This window comes from Vidua chalybeata, chromosome 5, assembly GCF_026979565.1.
Source record: "Vidua chalybeata isolate OUT-0048 chromosome 5, bVidCha1 merged haplotype, whole genome shotgun sequence".
In the NCBI taxonomy this organism is placed as follows: Eukaryota; Metazoa; Chordata; class Aves; order Passeriformes; family Viduidae; genus Vidua; species Vidua chalybeata.
Genome location: NC_071534.1, coordinates 51,255,479 through 51,277,824, shown reverse-complemented (window position 1 = coordinate 51,277,824; position 22,346 = coordinate 51,255,479). Strand labels below are relative to the sequence as shown.

General features: G+C 38.7%; 1 protein-coding gene across 2 annotated transcripts; it reads right to left on the bottom strand.

Moving 5' to 3' along the window:
- Positions 1-432: 432 nt before the first annotated feature.
- Positions 433-22,310, bottom strand: LOC128788102 (ADP-ribosylation factor-like protein 8B). Of its 2 annotated transcripts, none has more exons than XM_053942891.1 (7): positions 21,977-22,310; positions 17,239-17,319; positions 8,652-8,725; positions 8,159-8,252; positions 5,672-5,739; positions 2,460-2,530; positions 433-1,132 (listed from the first exon to the last, which is right to left on the bottom strand). In XM_053942891.1, exons 1-7 carry the CDS (start codon positions 22,163-22,165, stop codon positions 1,083-1,085), a joined length of 627 nt encoding a protein of 208 aa, XP_053798866.1. In that variant the 5' UTR covers positions 22,166-22,310; the 3' UTR covers positions 433-1,082. The 2 variants fall into 2 exon arrangements, with proteins under 2 accessions (XP_053798866.1, XP_053798867.1); XM_053942892.1 differs by lacking the exon at positions 21,977-22,310 and adding an exon at positions 21,661-21,813.
- Positions 22,311-22,346: the final 36 nt, after the last annotated feature.

Sequence of the window (22,346 nt, the reverse complement as noted above, 5' to 3'; positions counted from 1 at the left end):
CTACTGTTTCTTGATATGAACTTTCCATATGTAATAGAATTTCCATACTCATAGAAAAATTGCCATCAGAGAGCTTTTTAAGTGAAGCACTTGGAAGAAGGTACCTGTAAGATGTTAGCAAAGCATCAAAATTTAAAAAGTTGCTTCTTTAATCTGTTTCCAAAGGACTAATCCTACTTCAGATCCCAGCTATTTTATGTTGTATACTTGAAAATTCTAAAGGTTCAGGAATGCACAGAGTAGTCCACAAACACCATTTCATTTACAGTAACAATGCTTAGGAAATCCATGAATTTGGGGGTTAATAACATCAGAAAAGATGCACATGATCTCACCTGCTCTCTATTTCACGCTCTGCTTAAGAAAGAAAAATACCCACTGCAATTCCAGACTCTTTCCTTTCCCAATAAAGAAGGACAAGATTGTCTAGAATATTTTATTTTTAAATTGTCTAGAATATTTTATTTTTCAATTCCAAAAGAATATTCATATGAATAATTCACATTAGGGACTGGAAAAACTAACTACAGATACATAACTTCGTAAATAACTTTTCTCCAGAATATGTGAAAGTGTTCTGAATATCAGCATTTTGTTCAAATAAAAAGCTCTTAATTATAGTTTTAATTGATTAATTGATTTAATTGACTGAATGTACTTAACTACATGTGTTCAGAGGGAAGACAATCTGTGTGAATAATTATATGCTACATTCAAAAAAAACAGTCATTTGTTTCCACTGCACAATTTATTCAGTTTCAAATTAGAAAAAAAGTACTATGTATTTGACAATTTGCATGCATAAACTCAAAACACTTCAGCTCAAAAAATTATTGTTTTCTTCCAGTCTTGTGTTAAGGCGTTCAGGAATTTCACCTAGGCAGACAAATATCAGGATTCAAAAAAAAAAAAAAAAAAAGAATCAAAACAGACAGAGACATTACAAGTCAGATTTACTTCTGTTAACAAATATGACCACAGTGAGTCCTGGTAATAGACAGTTGCATTCCTTATCTTTTCAGTGTGTATAGCTGATAGGAGTCAAAGTGATTGGGGAAGAGTTATCTTCAGCAAAAGTTTCTTCAACAGTTTCTTGATTTGGAGTGCTGAATAAGCCATTGTAATGTTATGTCTGCCAGGATAGATAAAGCAAAATGAAAACTCAACAGCCTGTTTGCAGACTGTAGAAGCACAACAGAACACCAGCAAGTTAATACAAATACAAAAACCCCAACCAAACAAAACCCAGAAACCACAGGTTCTTATTCACACATAATTAAAGTTCATTAATGTCAACCTCCAGGTGCCACTTTCCTAGCTATGTTTGTATGTTTATAAATCATGTGCATTTTGTATTTTTGAAGTATAATGACTGACATCAAGTTCTCTAAGCCATAGATAAGGAACTGTTGAAAAAGCAAAGATTTAAGATGACCATAAAACAAACTGTAAAATCCAGACTAGAATGAAATGCTGAGTGAGAACAAAGGCAAATACACAAACAGAAGGAATGAGAAGGGCAAAAATCTGACAACACATTAAGAAGCTATTTAGGTAGGTTGTAGGAGTCCAAGGTCTCTGAAAGATAGGCAACATTGGACTAAAATTTGATAGCTGAAATTGGCACCCCTCCTGATGCAATCCAATGCACTGAGCCGAAAACTGCAGCAGTTCACAAACTGATTCATGAGCAGTTTAGATTTTTTTGCCTCAAGGCAGTAACATCTGTCAGGAAGGCAGGAAGGATATCGGGGGCAGCAGCAGCTCTAGCCCTCAAATTGAAATTTGTTGCCATATTTGTCTTAAGTTCAAGACAGCACTCCATGAATATCCTTGCAGACCAGCTTAGGCTTTGAGACTGCAGTAAAAAGCAACCCACTGCACTTATATCAAAGCTATTAACTATATAATTATCTTCCACAGTCTCTCAGGACACAGTAACTGGCAGCCTTACACCTACACCTCCTGACGAGACCAGTTAGCTAGGCTGCAGATCACACTGAAAAACCAGTATCATCTCATTCAACTGCACTGACATCAGTCAAAAGCACAGAGGAAGAAGACAGCTGCCAGTCTTCTCTTTAAAAGACTAGTAGTTTCATTTCTTTAATAAGCTAGCATAAGAGTCTTTCTTTATAAATGGTACTTTCCAGCCCTTTAGTCTCCCTAGCTTCTCGCCCAACCTCTTTTCTCAAGGTCTTCCTCAAAATATGGCACATGGTGCTCCAACAATGCCCACAGTCCCTGTCAAATTAACTTCTCATGGAACTAAATATTTCTACAAGTTTCTTTTTTAATTACACATAACTATGTGTTGAAACAAATACAGTGGCATTCAATATTTGCAAAGTATCTTTCAATGTACATTGAGATCTTCAATAATATAGTGGAGGTAGATGTTCAAACCTGATGTGATCTGAAGTACAAACCACACACTGATGACACTAGAAGAAGCTTACCTATGTTATCCTTCTCTTTACAGGAAATAGAATAGCAACAGATTTCTCTGTCTTGAATAGCTGAAAGGTTTCTACAGAAACAAAACCAATAAGTACTGTTATAACCCCATAAACACTGAGAACAGAAATTTCCATTAAATTATATGTTTTCTGCTTTTTACTCAGTGGGTTCAATTCTATTCCCAGATATTAAATTCTTAAAATATGCCACTGCACACAGAAAATCACACATTTCTTAAACTATAAGGATTAAAAGGTTATAAAGTCATTTCACAAAAATTTGAATTTCTCATTAGGTCAATATAATAGTGAGAAATAAAATCACAGAAATCCATAAGCTAAAAATAACGTCTTGTGGTAGCAACCAAGTATTACTCGTGTCTTATCATTCACCTTTTACTCTTTTCACTTAGAATTCTGAGGTTTTTTCTCCAGTAAATCATAGTAAAATATCAGTGCTCAAATGACCACACCATTTATCTTCAGGATGTTTACTATATCATACTTAATAGATCACATCTGACTCCTACTGAAAGGATGCCTCTACATTTAGGAAGAAATTGATTCTTAATCAACTTCTTTCTGGGAATTCTCCAACCCCCTTCAGAGCTTCTGAACACTTTTTTTCCCCCATTTATTTATCCTCACACAAGTGACACAGACATGCACAAAATTTTTTCCTGAAGCAGGTGGGAAGTGAAGGACTGAGAAGTCTGAAGACCATATAAGTCTGAAGAAGAGAACTAAATATGGACCTCCCTGGACTTCAGGAGAGCAGACCTGGCCTCTTCAGGGATCTGCTTGGAAAAGTCCCATGTAGTTAGGCCCTGTAGCAAAGAAGGGCTGCAGAAAATCAGTTAATATTCAAAATTTTTGTCCAAATTTAAGAATAACATATCCTAACTAGCCTGGAAAAAAGCCAAAAGACATTAAGTGGATGAACAGTAAGCCCTTGGCAAAACCCAATAATTAAAAGGAAGCATACAGGTTGAAGCAGAGACAGGTAACCTGGGAGGAATAAAGAAACATTGTCCAAGAATGCAGAGACACCTGTAGATCAGCCAAAGCCCAGATTAGCTTTCAGAAACACCAGGCCCCAGAGAGATCACAAGTAAGAGCAAAGAAGTTGTACCCTTGATGGATCTGATCAGGGAATAAAAAAACAAACTTGACATGGAGAAGTCCATCAGCCCTGGTGGGATGCACCTACAAGTGATAAAGGAACTAGCTGATGTCATTGTGAGGCCACTTTGAGCAACCATGTCAACTGGGAGAGGTGCCTAAGAGTAGAGGAAGGCAAAAGTCATTCTTCAGAAAAAGGAGGACCCTGGGAAGTACATGACAGTCAGCCCCACCTTGATTCCTGTGAACGTGATGATGCAACTAATCCTATCAGGCAACTAATCCATGTCAGGCATGTGACAGACAAGAAGGTGACCAGGAGCAGTCAGCACGGATTCACACAAGGGAAATAATGTTTGACCAACTCAATAACCTTCTACAATGAAATCTACAGTTTGGTAGATGATGGGAGAGAAACAGATATTGTGCACCTTGACTTGATTAAGGCATTGACAATGCCTTCCATTATATCCCCACAGACAAGCTGAGGAAGTATGGGTTGGATGCACAGATGGCGAGGTGGACTGAAGACTGGCCGAACACTGGGTGATCAGTGGCACAAAGGCAAGCTGAACCCAATGACCACCAGTGTACACCAGAACCAATACTGGTCCAATCCTGTTCTACATCTTCATTTGTTGCAAATGATGGGGAAAAGCACAAATTTGCTGATGACAGAAAACTGAGAGGAGTGGCTGATACACCAGAGGGTCATGCTGCCACCCAGAGGGACCACCACAAGCTGGAGAAAAGAGCTGGCAGGGAACCTCATGCAGTTCAACAAAGGAAAGTGCAAAGTCCTGCACCTGGGGAGAAACAACCCCAGGCACCAAGAGATGTCAGATGCCAACTGTCTGGAAAAACAGCTTTGCAGGAAAGGACCTGCAAGTCTTGGCGGGTCACCAGGTTGAACACAATCACGCAGTGTGGTAAAAATGCTAATGGTATTCTGGGGTGCACTAGGAGTGCTGCCAGCAGGCTGAAGGAGGTGATCTTTCCCTTTTACTCAGCACCAGTAAGGCTGTACCTGACCAGCTGTGGACCATCAGTACAAGAGGGATATGAATCTATGGAATAGGGCCCAATAAAGGACAACTAAAATAATGAGCAACTCCCATACTGAGAAAGGCTGAAGAGTAGGGACTGTTTAGCCTAGAGAAGAAAAGGCTTAGGGAACTTCTTATTAATGTGTACAAAAATCTGAAGAGAGCCTGTAAAGAAGATGGAGCCCAATGATGGGAAAAGAGGCAATGGCCATGAATTGAAACACAGGAAGCTCTCTGAATACACAGAAACACTTTTTACCTCTGAGAGTGACCAAGCACTGGCAAAGGCTGCCCAGAGAGGTTGCAAAGTCTCCATCCTTGGAGATGTTCAAAAGCTGACTGGACATGGTCCAGAGCAACCAGCTCCAAGGGGCAAAAGTCTCTGCTTGAGCAGGTAGATGACCTCAAGGTTTCTTCCAACCTCAGCCATTCTGTGAGCCCCACTTCAGTAGCCCCGTCTTTGGACCACCCTTACTATAGCAAAACTTCACTTCACTTTCTACTAATTAAAGTTATGTGACTTGTGAATCCCATTTTACAAAATTAGTGCTATACTGGTCATTTTTAAAAAATTGTATATTTTTTTATAATTACATTTACTATGCATCAATTTGTTAGTTTCAGTAATCCCTAAGTTATGCTTTGGATATATGGCAAAATTTTGCTTAAATTTACCAACAATTTGCTTAAATTTACCAACACTAGATTGATATGGTTTGTTCTAATGCCATTCAAGCATTAAACTGACACTGCATTGTACTGCAGGAAGTCAAAATGACCCTTTCACTATCCATAGCAGTTCTATCCTCATTGATGGGAAAACAGGATTATCTGAAATAACTTCACACAACCAACAATCAAGAGAGATTCAAATCTACTGCAGTCAGTTATCAGTTATCTACATCAGGCAGAGCTTGAAGTGGAATATCTGAGAATGCAAAATAACATTTTTTATAGCCAGTTATTGCCACAGACTACCAATAATTTTGACTTACATATCAAACTTCACAGTGTCTCAGCTTTTTACAAAAGCCAGCTACTTACAATTTCTCAATTAACTGCTTCTCATCCAGTGCACCTGGGAGGTCTCGTTTATTTCCAAGAACTAACACCTGAAAGAAATAATTCATATGCCTATTAAATCCAGGAGCAACAAAAGTTTATTCTTTATATTATTATTATTATTCTGGATCTTGCAGCTATTTAGAAAGTAACAGAGGACATATTCAAAATGACCAATGACTGTGGGAACATCATGGAAATCCTGCTTCTAGTCAGGACCAGATGCTGGATGTATACCCTCTGAAAACTGGATCAAATTATTTCTGGGTATGTTAGTATTAGAAGTCTCCTCTAGAAGTGAATCTCTCCATTCTGGATGGCATTACAGGATGGTGCCAGATTAAATGCAAAGAAATGTGGAAGAGAGCACGCATCAGGTGCACTCAAGCCACCGAAGGATATTCAATTCAGAGGACCACTGATGTTAATCAAAAGTAGGACCCCAGCAGCAGAGGCTGGTCCTAAAGACCCAGACAAAATTCTCTCTACATTTTTTTGCTCCCTTGCTTCTTAACACTGATGCACTGAACAGCTCAGCCTCTGAACCAAGTATCACCTAAGCACCAGCCACCTCTCTCTCCAATTTGAGCATCCATGGTAGAAATCTGAAAGGCAGCCATTAGGAATTTAGTCCAAGAAATGCAGAACATTTACTGAATAGATGCTGGAACTTCAGACTTCCTATTTAAGGCTTCAAGTATAAATGAAGGTCAATGGGTTGAGCACATTCTAAGATAAAGTAAGCAATGGAAGGTTTTTCTAGTTATGATTGCATTATTGTTTCCCAGATGTGCTACAATTCTGTGTCAAGACTGTCCCATTATATCCCATGAATCTGGAACATATTAAACTCATTACTTGCAGTAATTTAGAGTCCAGATTAATAAAGTTGCTCTAAAATCTATAGTGCCAAATCCTGAGCACAATAAATTGAAGGAAGTTCAATACTAATTACTACATATGAAATAAAAGTAAGTAAAAAATATGTCACTGCACCTTGGAAATTACTGTGTGGGTTAGCCTGGGCATTTGGAATCTGATATTATAACATATAAGAGGCAAGGAACTTAATTAAATACTACTGAAGATATGAGAGACCAATCATTTCAGTAAGGAAAAGTGAGAAGCAAAAAAGCATGTGAAGAGAGTGCAAAGGACAGGCAATGTCACTCCCCATGAACAGCATAACTGTCGACTTCTGTAGGATTTGTTCAATAGATAATTAACATATAAAATCATAACAAAAATAGCAAACCTTATAAAAAAAGATGGTGAATCAATTGAAAAACTCTCCTTTGAGAATAGTGGGAGGAAAGGAGGGAGAGAAAGAGGAAGATGACTGCATACTGGAGGTACCATTTTTACACAGACCAAGTCCCAGGTATCCATGGGGTGTAGATGCCATTCCCATAACCGGTGACATGTGTACAAGCACTTCCTTTCCCACAGTTTGCCATAGTGGCAATGTCCAGACGCCTAGCATGTCCAGATGTTGACTAAACCTTCAGCTCCATTAGGCCTGGAATTATCTCCTGTCTACTGTGGCATCTGTGCTTATCTCAAGTTCTTGATGTGGTGGCTTATCTTATGGGAAGTTCCTTCTATGGCTTTGACAGTGTTTTGACACACTTCAATTGTGTTCTTTAAGTCCTTACATTGTCCACTCACCCTCACGTAACTTCAATTACTTGCAGAGGCCAAGTGTCCAAATTACTGCTTACAAAAAAGGGGCCAAGGAAGAGCCATCAAGTTGTGAGTAACTTCTTCCTCATTTGTATTTAGGACTGTTTTCTTTCTTATAGTCAAGATATGAACTCTTGTTTGGTGGCGTCAATAGAAAGACCAATGACAACCTGATGGATTCCTAAATTGGCAGATTACATTTAAATAAACAACATTAGTCTCCACCTTCATATTCCTCGTTATAATTTTAGCTGAATACACCATTCTTTGACACTTCCAACTGGAGAACAGATGCATATTTGCATTTTTTCCACACAATTTAGTTTGAAATACTAAGTCAAGAAAAAGTCAGGACAAATAAAAAAAGTTTCTACACAATCTCTGGAGGCAGAGAACACTACTTGATGTTACTGTCTGCCAATCTGCAGAAATACTGATCTCACATGCCATAAGATAACTGCCAGAAACATGCCTGGGTCACTGGCTGAAACCCAGCCAACAAGGGATTGACTGGAAGTAATTACTGTCTGATAATGCCACATGTGAAAACACAGATTTTCAAAATCTATTCTGACCTATAGACAAGAAAATGTACAAACACAAAGCAGTGCTCCTAAGTTGCTGACTACTATGAAAAAAAATCACAGTAATTTTTCTAAGAGTGCTCAATGTATCAAGGCTGCATCATATATAACCTAGTATTTTTAAGAGACCAGAGAAACCAACTCAGGAGGATTTAGGCCACACTATCAACATTCAGGTAAGAATAATAATGAAAATACTTACTGGAATTCCATGCAATTGTGGCTTATCTATCAAACTGTGAAGCTCATTCTTTGAAGCTTCTACTTTTTCTAGGTCTGCTGCATCCACCATGTAACTGCAACAAAGAATAATCTTTTATGGTATTGACCATTAGCTGTAGAAATTTGCATTAAAACATCTGAAATGTGACAAACATGTTGATATTGACAAGAGCATTAGAAAAATCCAAAGTTGTAGAAGCCCTGCATTTATTGATATAGGAAGATAACAGATTTAGGCTGTTAAATACAGCCCGTGGGGAAAAAATGGCCTGGAATATGCAATTACTTACATGTCTGAGTTGCTGCATGTGCAAAACACACTACTTTTATTGTATTGGGTCTTCTTATGTGATGGAGGTGGACAGAAGAAAAAAAAATTTATTTTCTTTATGTATAATATAATATAATACCTAATTTTATAGTAATAAATATTACAAAGTACATTTTCTATGGACATACAAAAGAAAACTTACACAACTGCATTGACTCCTCTGCAATAACGCTCCCACATGCTTCGAAACCTTGGCTGTCCTCCAATATCCCACACCTGAAAAGGTAAGAATACTACAACCTCTTAATGTTAAAATACTTTTTAACTACATAGCCCTAACCCAACAGAATAAATTAACTCTTACATGCAGCACACAGGTTGTACTGCCAATTCCAAAATTTTATTCAAAGGTCTTCTTGGCCCCTTCTAGCTAATGGACAGGGACATGCACATTCACAGAGTATGTCAGGCCTGTTACACTAAAAGCTCCAAATGTTCTTTTGGAGAATGTTACCCTTTCCCACTCACTGAAAGAAAAGTCTTACTCAGATACTGAAGTGAATTATTGCAAATGCACAGTCTCAAAACAAAAAAGAGTATCATAATTGTATGAAACAGTTATGCAGGTTAATATTTAATGTGGCTAGGGAGACCTGAGTTAAGAAGGTATCAGATTTTCAACCAGATAAAGACAGATAGTAAATAAACAAAGAGTTGGTCAGAGAGCAGACTGAATCTACATAAGGGATGATACTACCCACTCCAAGGAGCTCCAATACCTCCACAGTTCTCCCACTAGTTCAACAAATGTGCTTTAAAAGACACATGGATAAATTAATCAGAACCAGAAAGGAAACAGTAGTATAGGTAGGCCTGAAGTGATCAAAGCAATGTTTCTTGAAGAAATAAAGCTCAAATCCTATAAATACTTACACATGCTATTAGTGACCAGCAACCCCATGGAATTCTTAAATTTGTTAGAACATCAACACATTATTTTTCTGTACAGGAGTTCTGTAGTCTGCTTTACTTCCAAAAAAATTTGGTATATTTGGTATATTGTATCTTGTAAACAGTATCTTGTTTCCAAACTGTTTCTCAGATCAAAGTACCAGGTAACATCTATACATCATGCAGGTCAGGGCTGCATGACAATGTATCTGTTACAGCTACATCCAAAGACAGTTGTGTTACAAGTGACACACAGATTAAGACAGTGATGAATACTGACAAATAAAAGTAACGGAATTGTCCTCTGCCAAGGACAAAGAGAAGTAATTTTTTCTTATTTTAAGCAGATTTAGCTATAAAAACAATATATACTGTATACCAGATCTAGGAGGCATATGTGTAACAGAAGAAACTAAATTTGGATGTAATATATACAGAAATAATTTTTTTTAAGACTTGTCCTCACATTTACACTATAAATCCAAATTAAGCCTTCTGTGGCAACAAAGCTTTGCACAAAAGAGCAAGACTTCACAGACCCATGGGATAAGGCCTTTTTCAATTAATATCCACTATTTTTTTAATTTCATGGCCTGTAAATCATTTTTACATATCAATTTTATATAATTTTCAATATCTTATATTCATATATTAGAAAGAAGTATTTCCCAATTCACCATTAAAATCATTGCCTGATTGATATCTTAACACTCCTTCCAACATAAAACTATTTTATCACCTAAATGTAGAGTACCTTTTGATCCCCTGAATAAGATCAAAAATTTTACACATGAAAGAGCTTCTGACCATGAAGTGGGTATCAGTTAATGTCTGTACTGACATTTGAAGCATTGTATCAAAGGTCTTAGTAAAATAAACTTTTATAATTTAAAAGCTTTAACTTAAGAAGTATTCAGCATTATGGTTAAGTGACAAAACTTACACCAACACTAATTACTCCAATAACTCATCAAGACCTTGAAACTATCCAAAGCCATCTGGTGCACATCTGTGTGTCTTGAAAAAGAAACTAAATTATTTTCTTGGTAGACCAGAGGGGAAAAAAAAAAAAAAGGGAAAGATGATAGGGCAGGCTAGTAGTCAGATTAGATTTTTGGAATGATGATAGCAATGAAAATCTAAAAGATGATGTAGCCTGGACTAATCACAAAATAAATAATACAAGATAAAAAATACTGCGTTTGTCCTTCCTTGATGATATACTATATCTTGCAGTATTAAATTGCACTGCAGAACAAGATTACTCTCATTAGGAGAAAAAGTCACCTTGAAACAATGGAAAGATAAGTCATTTCCAGTCAGTTTCCCTAATCAAGCTTACAGCTATTCATTAAAGTACAACACAAAGGACACAATATAGACTAGGTGTTTTTAACAGTGCTTTAGAACCAAGTTTATATCAATATAGTAATAATTATATGAAATATGAAAAAAAATAAATGCATGAAATGCAAAAAAATCCTCACCTCTTTCCCTCCAAAATCAAAATGGTTTTAATAGTAACTTTCTAATACTCTTTATTATATTGAATAGCCAATGAAAGAGTTAACTACTTAATTCAAAACACAAATTGCTGCAACAAACCATTTTCACAGAACACAACTGAACAGACAGAACTGTGAGAATACAAGAGGTACCCATGAAGGAAAGGGTGTTAAAGAAGTTTTCTTGCATGAGCCTTGCATGTTTTGTATATCAACTATTTTTGCATCCCAGTATTTCATACACAGGTAAAAAGTATGTTATGGGTATGAATGGGGATAGGCAGGAGACTAAACCTTTACAGCTGAACATATAGCTAGCTATAAAAAGAAGTTTACTTTGTCTGGCTGTTTTTAAAAAGAGGCTGGTCTTCAAATTTCTCCCATAGCTTTTACTGGCCTTTCAGGAATAAAAGTTTCATAATATTTAAAAGGTAATTTTATCCCAATTGATAAAATTGTGATGTTAAGAATCAGGAAAAGATTACAGAATGACCAAACTGAGAGAAAGTTTCTTTGATACCCAGTACCACTGTCTCACAGGAGATTAAAATCTCAAGGATTTGATGTTCAGGCTCAATCTCAAAGGCACACATCTTGTTAGTACTGCATTTTAAACTGTTTTATTCATTCCTATCTACTTCTATAGTGTAGTAATTCTTATTGTGCTTGCAGGTCTACACTGTCATTAATTAGTGCAATGTTTTAATCTGTAAACTAGATCACCATGTACTTACTTGAGATATATCAAATTCTTCTAAAAGTGGAAACTTTGGATTCATCTTTTTCCAATTTTTTTCATGAGGACCTAAGGCTCCATCTTAAGACCATAACTATTAACTGTGTTTAAGGAGCAGGTCCTTTTCTTTTGCACTCTTTTCTTTTGAGCTCTATCATGAGAGTTGAGCAAAAATGCACATTAATAGGTTCAAAGAATTTTTAAAAGTTTTCAGTTACAGGAAGGTTCATTAACACTCTAGCTGTGTTTCTTCAAATTAGTTCATATTGTGGGAAGGCTTGATGGTTCATGAGAAAGTTGCAGGAAAAGCGCTTTCTAGATGTCATGTTACATGGCTTTTTTCAGACATGCTGAAGATTTCTTGTGGACAGAGATTACAATGACAAATTTCTATCTTGATGTCAGTGTGTGGGCTCAACAATCTCACAGTAGTCAGCAAAGTCTAGACAGCCTTTCAGCTGATCAGATATAACATCTTCTTTAGGATGATAGAATTATGCTCTAGACTTGACAGTACTGACTACAGCTCCTCTGACTATTATTACAAGAGCTTAAGCCTCACTGCAGACATAACTGTTTACATGTAGATATCTTAACCTGCAAGATGAATCCAACACTACAAATATTTGAACTCAACAAAGAGTTGAGGAATTTGTTAAGCAGAGAGGAATATTTGGACAGAATAAGGCAGCACCAGTAACATCCACCATCACAGTATACACAGAAGCCTAAGATGTGACCAATGAGTTTGCACATACATAGCAGTCATTGCACTCATAGCCAACTCAGTGTGTAATATGGGGCAACTGAAAAGCATGGAACAACTTCAAACATCTAAAATTTATGAATTTAATCCAGGTGACCAAAATTTCTCTTTGTCTACTGAAGTGCTCAGATGGCACCAACAGCAGAAAATTGTTCTGTTTGTTTCAACCACCTTGCCTACCCACCTTGCATTCTTGCAAAGTACCCACTGCTCCCCAGCAAGTTCAGACAACTGGCTCAGGCTGTTACTTACCAGCTGGCTAAGCTCACAAGGCACAAATCCTGAACAATCACCTATTCTAGACTGAAATCTTCAACCAAAAATAACCATTTTTTTTACCGAATAAACAGAAGAATAAAAAACCTAATAACCTTAAACTTTTTAATAAATTTCCCTGTATATCCAAATCTACACAGCCTAACCTACCAGCCATGTAACTTATTATGGAAGTTAGAATAACTTACTACTTTAGAATACTTACTACTTATTATCCTATATATTGGAAATGCCTTCATAGCTGCTCTTAGAGTCAAAAAAAGTGTGCAATGTGGTTACACATGATTTTCTGCAGGCAGCATTTCCCAGAACAGTATGTTCTTTGAAATCAGTCTTGGCCCTTTAAAGAACTCTGCTCTCCCTCCTCACTCGTGATAAAGTCCAACTTTTAAACATAGCATTTAGGCATTTTAATCACATCAGATAAAAGAAAAAAGCTATATGTGCATTTCAATGTTCACAATTTAATCATAATACTTTCACCAAAGAACTGGAAATAGGATTGCAACAGAAAAGTTCACAAAGTATCTTCAACTCTTGACAACAAGCACAGAGGCATTTTAATGGGAGGGAGTATTTCTAAGTGACCAGAGGCTATCTGCCATTTTATCAGAAACACAAAATACAGTGCTGGAAGGATCAACAGGTGGATTTTAAACAGGACACAAAACCAAAGTCCTCGTACTTCCTTAACTTCCTAAGGGTCCTACCAATCCATTTCTCTAGCCTGTCAAGGTCCTTCTGAACGGCAGCAGAACCCTCTGCTGCACCAGCCACTCTTCCCAGTTTTGTACTACCAGCAAACTTGTTGAAGTTGCATCCTGTCCCACCACCCAGGTCACTAATGAACACACCAAACACACTGATCTCTGGGATTTAGGACTAGTAATTGGGCTTCCTGCTGTGGATCACAGCCCTTCTGAACCACCAGTACAGCTATTCCTTACAGACAACTATCATTAAACACTGGGACATTCAGCAAAAATTCTTTTTTTTACAGAAATAACCACTTTGACTTGAAATCAGGCCAGACACAGCACAGCTTCTCCAGAGTGATCCAAGTCATACAGAATAGTCATTCAGTATGTGCTGAAACACTGCTGGAGCTACACTCAAGAGTACACACACAGGCTTGTATTACTGCATGACATTTGAAATGACAATATGACAGGTAAGATAACCTCAATAGTAGGAGGAAGCATTACAAAGCTGAAAGATTCTGCTTCTATAAGGATGTGTAGAGACCTGAAAACACCACTGTCCAGAGCAGGAGTGCTGCAACAATGGAAGCTGGCAGAGGAATGCACAGAGCTGGTATCCTCCTGCCTCCATGCCACATCAGAGCAAAGTGTAAGCAGCAAGAAGCTCAGCTTTGCTCTCCTGCAGCCAGGCTGTGCAGGGTGTGGTGGAGGGACACCGGCATCTAGCGGTGACAGCTGGGGTGACCACAGGCCACTCTGCCAGCTCCAGTCCCCCAAGCACCTGCTCTCCACTCCCTGTGGACCACTATGGCTGGGAAGTGCAGAATCTATGCTATTTTAATAAAAACAAATGCAAGAGCAAGGGAGATGAATCTGTGGCATTATCTGTGTGTACACATCTGTGGTGCTCTATTTCCTTTTAAATGGGACTGTTCTAAGACCATCACTGCAAGAACCAAAGGTTGCTTAGCTGGAGGTTCCCAGTCACTTTAAATAGCAGTTCACGATTCAAGTCTTCTGAGGTTCTTGAAACTTGGCTTGTTAAAAGTAAATTTTATTAACTGCAGTCTAGCTTGTTGAACAGTAAATCTGACCTAAGCAAAAGGACAGCTAATATTAAGCAAATACAACAAATGGAAAACCCGTCAAAATCAAATCACTCACCAAACAGTAAAACGTGTTTGGAATTAAAATCTCAAAGCAATTCAGTCATTTATTTTTGTCAGGGGAAAAAAAAAAGATCAGTTTTGTAATGAACATCAGTTTTGTAATGAACTTCAATAGAATCATTCTAGCAGATCCCTACATTGTAGTACATAAAATACTTTGATGCTAGAAATCATCCTGCACTTCAATACCTCATCCACAACCTCAAAATGTAAAGCTCCCTGCTTAGATTTCAAACACTGTGTGGTAAAATCCTTCCTTTATTGACTTCTCTTCTTGGAAATAACAGGTGACAGGTTATTAAACATATTGATAAGTCAAAATTTGACAGTTCATGGTTAAAGCTGACAGCCTTACATTTCTAAACAGGTTTAGCTTCAATTCAAGAACATCTGAAACTGGCATCTTCCTACGAAATGTTTCGGCTTGAGTAAATAATCAGTGTTTTTCTTTTAGTGTGGTTTGGATAAATACGCATATACACACACATGCCAATGACCATACATTTATACATTAAGATTAGAGATTAAAAATGAGAATAAATCTACCAGCCTTTGGAAATGACTGCCAAAATCAGAAGAAAGGAAAGAAGACCATGGGTGTCAGTTCTTTCTGCCTTCTGGAATTATATGGAATCTGCAGATGGAACTGAAGTAAAGGATCCAGGCAGTGACACTGCACTAACATAGTACTTCCCACTTAGTGGCCTACCTCAAAATAGAGCAAAAAACAGATAAAGGATTAGTATCACCTAATTGCTTTTTTTTATAAACAAGTAAGTTTGCAACTTACTTGTCCAAAAGTGATCAATCTTACTACTTCTAGAATGCCAATTTTTCACTTGATGACTTTTTGACCCAGATGACTTTTCAACCTCAACTTTATAGTAAGTTTAATTGATTCTGTTTTATAGTGTCCCCTGAAACCTTCGAAAAAGGTCAGACACAATGTCAGGTCTTTGCTTAGCATAAACATCACTCCTGTCATGTTTAAAGAACTTAACGGGTTTAGTACAATAACACTTTATCCATTAATTTTAGTAGCTGACAATTGAATATAATAGTATTTCTATGATAATGGTTATCTATTTTGTTGGGATAAAAAGGCCAAAGAAAGAAAATTTTACTGTGGGTTCTTGTTACTTGGCTGCAAATAGTTCATAAAAGGATTCTAGCAAGAGGCACCTCATCATTCTTGAGTCATCAACTTATCAAAAGATTATGTCATTTTCCTCAAAGTAAAAAAATTCTGGAAACCTTATCTAGCAATAACCTGTAAGATTTTAACCTAGATGCAGGAATAGTGACATACAAGTAGTTTATCCTGACTCTTAAGAAAATAAGCATCTATGCCTAAGAGTCATATTCCCCTACACCCTTTCCTTGCACTGAATGCTGTTGTAGCAGAGAGACTGTGAGAATGAGTCAAGATTTCTTCCTATGCAGGCTGGCTTCCAAATTAAGTATGGTTTTTGAAACTAATAAACATATAAATTATGTTAGCATTATCTCCTTATTCTTAAAAATTCCATTATAGCAACTATATATAAAATTACTTTTGAGATCAAAGAGTAAAACAAGGTACAGTTCCACAGAAACATACCCACACGCACACTGCACAACTTAACCTTGCAACATCATTTGCTTAGACAACCCTGGTATAAACTATTATTCAGTTCCTTCTTAAATTATCCTGTCTCAAAAAATACTTTATCTTGACTACTGCTTACTAGTAAAAGGTTTTTGTCTAGTTTAATGAACCATCAACAACTTTTCTGTTTTCTTCTACATCTGACAATTCTGCAGCAGCATCAGTACACCCCTCCAACCACGCCTGTGTTTTCTCTCTATCAATCATGGCCTCATTGCTTCTGTGCAAAATACAAAAAACAATGGAAATTCCTATTCCTGTGGATTATTTATCAGCTATGGTTGAATGTAGTAACTTTTTTATTGACTGTGGCACCTCTGGAATTTGATCAGTGGTTTAGGAGTCATACCAAACCAGACGAAGAGTAACTATAGAACTGAGGGAGAAAAGAACTCACAAATTATGGAAAAGGAGGGAAAAGACAAGGTAAAGACAAAAATCTAGATTCTCTTGATCTAATTTTATCTGGAAGTTGTGAATTTCATTGAGACTAATCAAACAGGCTCCCTTCATAATCGAACAACAGACAGTGCCCTAATGCTACCAGAGTGATTCATCCCTATTTTGATGTGTATGTGTCTCTATTAGCTGTAAGAGATGGTTCTTTGATTTAAGCTAGATGTTCTATTTCAGCATAGCTAACGTGTGAGCTAAACCACACTCTCCACTGAGATACCTAAGTCAGGAGTTAAGTTGCTCCAGATTTCACTCACAGTTGGGAGGGGGGGGGGAACGAGAAGAGAGAAGATAGATACACCCCCATGAGTCAACTCAGCTACCTTAGTATCTCCACATTTTATGACCTTCCTAAATCAAAAGTGCAACAAAGCTTGTGCCTGGCACGAAATAAAATGAAATGAAACAGATTAATGTAACAGAGAAATATATTACTATTGCTTTAAAAAAAGTTAGTCTGGAGCTAGAAAAACAGATAAGGGACCCTATAATCTTAAAAGAAATTTCCTGTCTTCCATATTTCCAGTTGAAATTACTCTATTATTTATTCACTTTGTATTAATTCAAACATGTACACCTACCTTTATGGTAACATTTCCTTTTGTTATTTTTCTCATATTGAAGCCTACTGTAGGAATCATATCTTCTGTGAACTGCCCCGACTAGAATATAAAACCAAAATTATATTGATTATAAAACAGTTGATACATACAAGAAAGGTTTTCATTTGCAATCTAAAAAACTTTATTTTACAATACTGTAAAATATCACATTAATTTTCAGCAAGAGCACTGGCCAGCACTTCAATTACTGCATTGTCACATCACGGAAGACTGTTCATTTCAGTCCCTTTAAATGATCTTTTATTCTCTTCAGCAACAAAGATCACCCCAGAAACCACGAGACTTCAGAAAATTCTTTATCTGATCCTTTGGCAGCACAGCCAAATTATAGAATTGTAGGATGATTTGAGTTGAAAGAAACCTTCAAAGGTGACCTAGTCCTACCCCCCCATGACAAAAATATTATAAAACTGGCTACACTATGATTTTTCCTGTAGTTTCTCACTACTGTTACCAGTAGTTTAACTCCAAATATAAAAACAGTGAAAGACTACCCATGCAGAAAATACTGTGTTCAGACTTGTTCCTTCTGTGCAGGGGACAGCAGAGGAATCCTGCTTCAGAGCTATGAGAATGCCATTAAGACAGAAAAGTACAAGGTACTAACTTAGTGTACCTTAAACCCCAAACATAAACCCCCAGCACAAAAATGCTGCCTCCTCCCCCAGTTCAGAGAAATATTTTCACAATAGAGACTTCTCATCAAACCAAAGGGAATCTTACAGATTTCAACACACTACAGAAGACACCTTTTGAGGATAAAGACAGAACTGAGATCGGAGTAGGTAACTCATCACTCATTCTTCCTTTTGAAAATGCATCATTAACAAGCTGTTGTGTCTCCCGGACACAATACAGTAAGATAGGCAGTTCGTTACTTATGTCCACACAGAGGCCCAGATGCTCTCTGCAACAGACACAGCAATCCTGGTATTCCAATCATCCAGCAAGGAAAGCAGCACCTTCTGGGCCTGCCACCACTGTTCTGCATCTATCTGCCCATATTTACCTATCACCTCTTGTGCCCTGGGTTGTTGATTTTTTCTTTTTGGAAGAAAATTTGGGTATATATGGACAAGGCAGGATGCAGTCATGTTCCATCAGTTCCCTTTCACCTGAGAAGTGGAGGATCAGAGCTTGAGGGTGCACTGGAACAACGTGTATCGCGGTCTACCCCTCCAGGGCTACTCCTGGGCTCTATACAATTTCTGAAACTTTTCTCTTTTCTGTTTGTGGTGGAGTGAGAATACACTCTGCCTCCAGTTTGCATTTACAATTAAAGGTTAACCATTTTTAATCTGGGGCTTTCAAAGCTGTACAACTTTTGACAGTTACATGATTGTCTCACAAGGACTTGGCATTAGATCCCTCAGGAAAGAAACAACTTCCATCAATCCTTTTTTCAACCTTACTTATGTGAATCTTCTTGTTAAATGCTGTACTATATATTGTCACCATCTTTTGTCTCTTTTTTTCCCTCTTCTTCCCTGCTTCAGTAACTTGTCAACAGCAGAACTAAACACAGAGTGAAAACAAAAGCCCCCACAGTTTTATACAGACACACATACCCAGCACTGACAGAAGTTTTTAACTGGATGTAGTAAGACAAAGCCAACCAGTAAATCCTCCTGTGTATTGGGTACTGGTCCACCCAGGAAAATGGTGGAGTCACCATCCCTGGAGGCATTCAAGAATGGACTGGATGTGGCACTTTGTGCTATGTCTTAGTTGACAGGGTGGTGTTCGGTCAAATGTTGGACTTAATGATGTTTGGGTTCTTTTCCAATCTTAATGATTCTATAATTATATGAATTTTTTAAAATAGGTAGTACCTATATTTGTGGAGGACTGATGTATAAACACATATTCCCCATATGAATACATAAACACTGAAAATGTAGCATCATTTCTCAAGGACAGGAATGCTGGGAAAACCAGACAGTTAACTCAGGAAGCCGGAGAAAATCAGAATTTTACTTCTGTCAGTAAATTATACATCACGTGTAATACGCTAAACTGGAAGATAAAAATAAATAAAGAAACCAAACCACCATAAGTCTTCTAATATTGGGGACAGAATGTAAAGAATTAGCATCCTCTTCATTGGTCTTCAGTCTCTTCCTCTAAAAATTCCCCATTCTGGTTGAATGGAATCAGACACAAAGAAAGTATTATGTCTATAGCTTTTTATTTTCCAACACAGTGAAGAAAAGAAAGGAATAGGTTCAATTGTTTGCTCACATTAGTCCAAGAGCTGTTTACTGTGTTGTAATGACCTGATCACCATAAAGTAAAAAGTCTATACGACAGTGCTTGGTAAGGAAGGTTTACATTACAAATTGCCTATTCTTGGGAATATTTAAGAAGTACAAAAAATTTTATTCTCATATGTCAATAAAAACCAGATTACCTCCCAACACAAATGAAAAATAACTGGTGCTAAGAAGTTTGTAATGTCCTCTAAAAGTTTCAGAATATTGAATTAATAATGAACACTGTCATTACCCCGTACCATATCAACAACCATGGACCAGATTCTTCTCTATTATCAATGCACATCCACAGCACAAGGCAGTGACTTTATCCAAAGTTTCCACTGGTAATAAAGGACTAAATATGGCTCAAACTCTGAAGAGTTTGAGGTAATAAAGGACTAAATATGGTAATAGTTTTGAGGTAATAAAGGACTAAATATGGCTCAAACTCTGAAGAGTTTGAGGCTCTGAAGAGCAGAGACTGTCTCAAAGGGTGTATATTCAGTCTTAGCACGATAGGATCTCTGAGTGCTCTTGCAAAGTGAAAAAAATTGTAATTTCCAATGTTTTTTCTCAATCCACTGCAGCTTATATTTTAAGTAGCCACTATTTTGCAACAGCTATTTTCATCGTCACACTCTAGCCATGTATTCACAAACATACAGAGAGTTCCCAAACTGTTTGCCCTTCACATATCAACGGCATTCAAGAGAAAACTATTATTGATATTCTAAAATGAATATTAGTTTATAGTTATTAAATATATAGTTATTACATACAATATTAGTTAGCCTTATCCTAATTTTTTTTCAAAATTCTCCAACCACTTTTCTTCAGGGATTACCATGGCATGTCATCTCCAGACTGGAAGATCCAAAATCTACAAAACCTGCAATATGTGACCCTCCCTAAGTCACAAAACATGAATGCCTTGTAGAACACTCTTAAGAAATAACATTTACAGGGAAAATCAGACCTGCAGTAACAGGAGTGCTCTGGTGTTGACGGTAACATCCCAGAGACAAACAGCTACAACACCATTCCATTGGTGGTACAGTACAAGGGAGTGGACAAAGAGTTACACACACAAAGTCTGGCACCACACACTACTGAGGTCTCTGAGCCACTGTGCTCTTCTTTGCTCTGTTGATGAGAACAATCCAAAAAGCAATTAAATCTGTCATGCCTTTTCCCCATTCCACAGCAAGGCCCTCCCTTGGGAAATGAACACTTCCAATGGGCGTAAGAAGCACCAAGGCCTATCTCAGCAAGATTACCTGAGTGCCTGACAAACCAACTAAAATACCAGCAACAAGTATATTCCGTTGATTGCTGATGTCACCCAAAACAGACTTTTTGGGCACCTTTTTCTCCCGCTCTCTCTCCACTTCTTCATTCACACTAATGCATAATCTCTTCTTTTTCCCTTAATCCATAGTCATATACAAAAGCAAGTAACAAATATCATATACTCAGGTCTTCATTGCCTCAATCCCTCTGACTTTAACCCATACACCTCCCAGTACGGTTTTTAGCTTTTCACATTAAGGACTGAAGAACATCTAGAAATTTTATTCTTCTAGCAGCTGAAGCTGCAATACAGCTCACAAGAGATACCACCTTGCAGAAAAGCTTCACTAAGCTTCATGATTAGTAGTAAATAAATATAACATATATACATGTTTATTTCCATCCCCTGATGGAAAGCAAATCTTTGGGATGGACCCAAATGCAGTTTGGAGGGCACAACAAACAAAGATGAGAAATGTATTTCAGCATGGTGACAAAAGAGAAAATGTCATGGTAGGTGTCAGCATTAGAGAGGCTGCAAGGCCATCACCAGAGGGGGAACGGAATGCTAGAATCAGATTTGAATGCTCGGGAAGAGCTATGGAGGATTTGTGGGAGGCATTAGTATTGCTGCAACTGCTGGGAGGAAAGAATTCAGTAACAGACAATTCACGGCCTTGAGGGATGCACAGTGTATTATTCTGGGATACACTAACATGGAAAGCTGAACCACGGCAAGAGCCCACGCCCACGAATCTGCTCCAAGATGGGCACAATTAGCAGCCAGACCCAGAAGACATCTTCCTCCTCCCTCTGAAAACACCTTCATACACACCTTAGCCTCCCGCTGTGAAATTCTCGAGGTTGCAAACGATGCAAAAGCTGCCTCATGCTCTCTCCCACCTGGCCGCCCCCTCCTCATCCCTCTGCATCCCACCGCATCGCCGCAGGACCTCACAGCAGGCGGTGGCATCACCGCAGCAGCAAAGCCCGCACTTGTTGCCGGGGGAAAGGCCGCGGGGCGGCGGCCCCGGGCGGGCGGGCGGCCCCTCCAGCCCCGCCGGCCGGCCGCGCCCGCCGCACCCCCGCGGCCCTGCCCCGCCGGTGGGCTCCGCACCGCACCGCCCTGCCCCGGGCCGGGGGCCGCGTACCGCCAGCACGGTGAGCAGCGTGGTCTTGCCCGAGTACTGCAGCCCCACCAGCGTGAGCTCCATCTCCTCCTTCCAGAACAGCGAGCGCAGCCACTCCAGCAGCCTCGCCACCAGCGACAGCATCCCTCCCAGCGCCCCCGACCTGCGGCAGGCGCCCAGCCCCAGCGGCACCGCTTCGCTGCTGGGCATGGGAGCGCCGGAGGAGCCGAGCCGAGGCGAGGAGAGGCGGCGGCGGGGCTCGGGCCGGGCTGGCGGCGGCGGGGCTGTGCGGAGAGCCGAGCGCCAGGCAGGGCCTCACGTGACGGCGCCGCCGCCCTTCTCCCGCCTCCACCCGCTGCAGACAGGGGAGGGGGCCGGGCCGGGCCGGGCC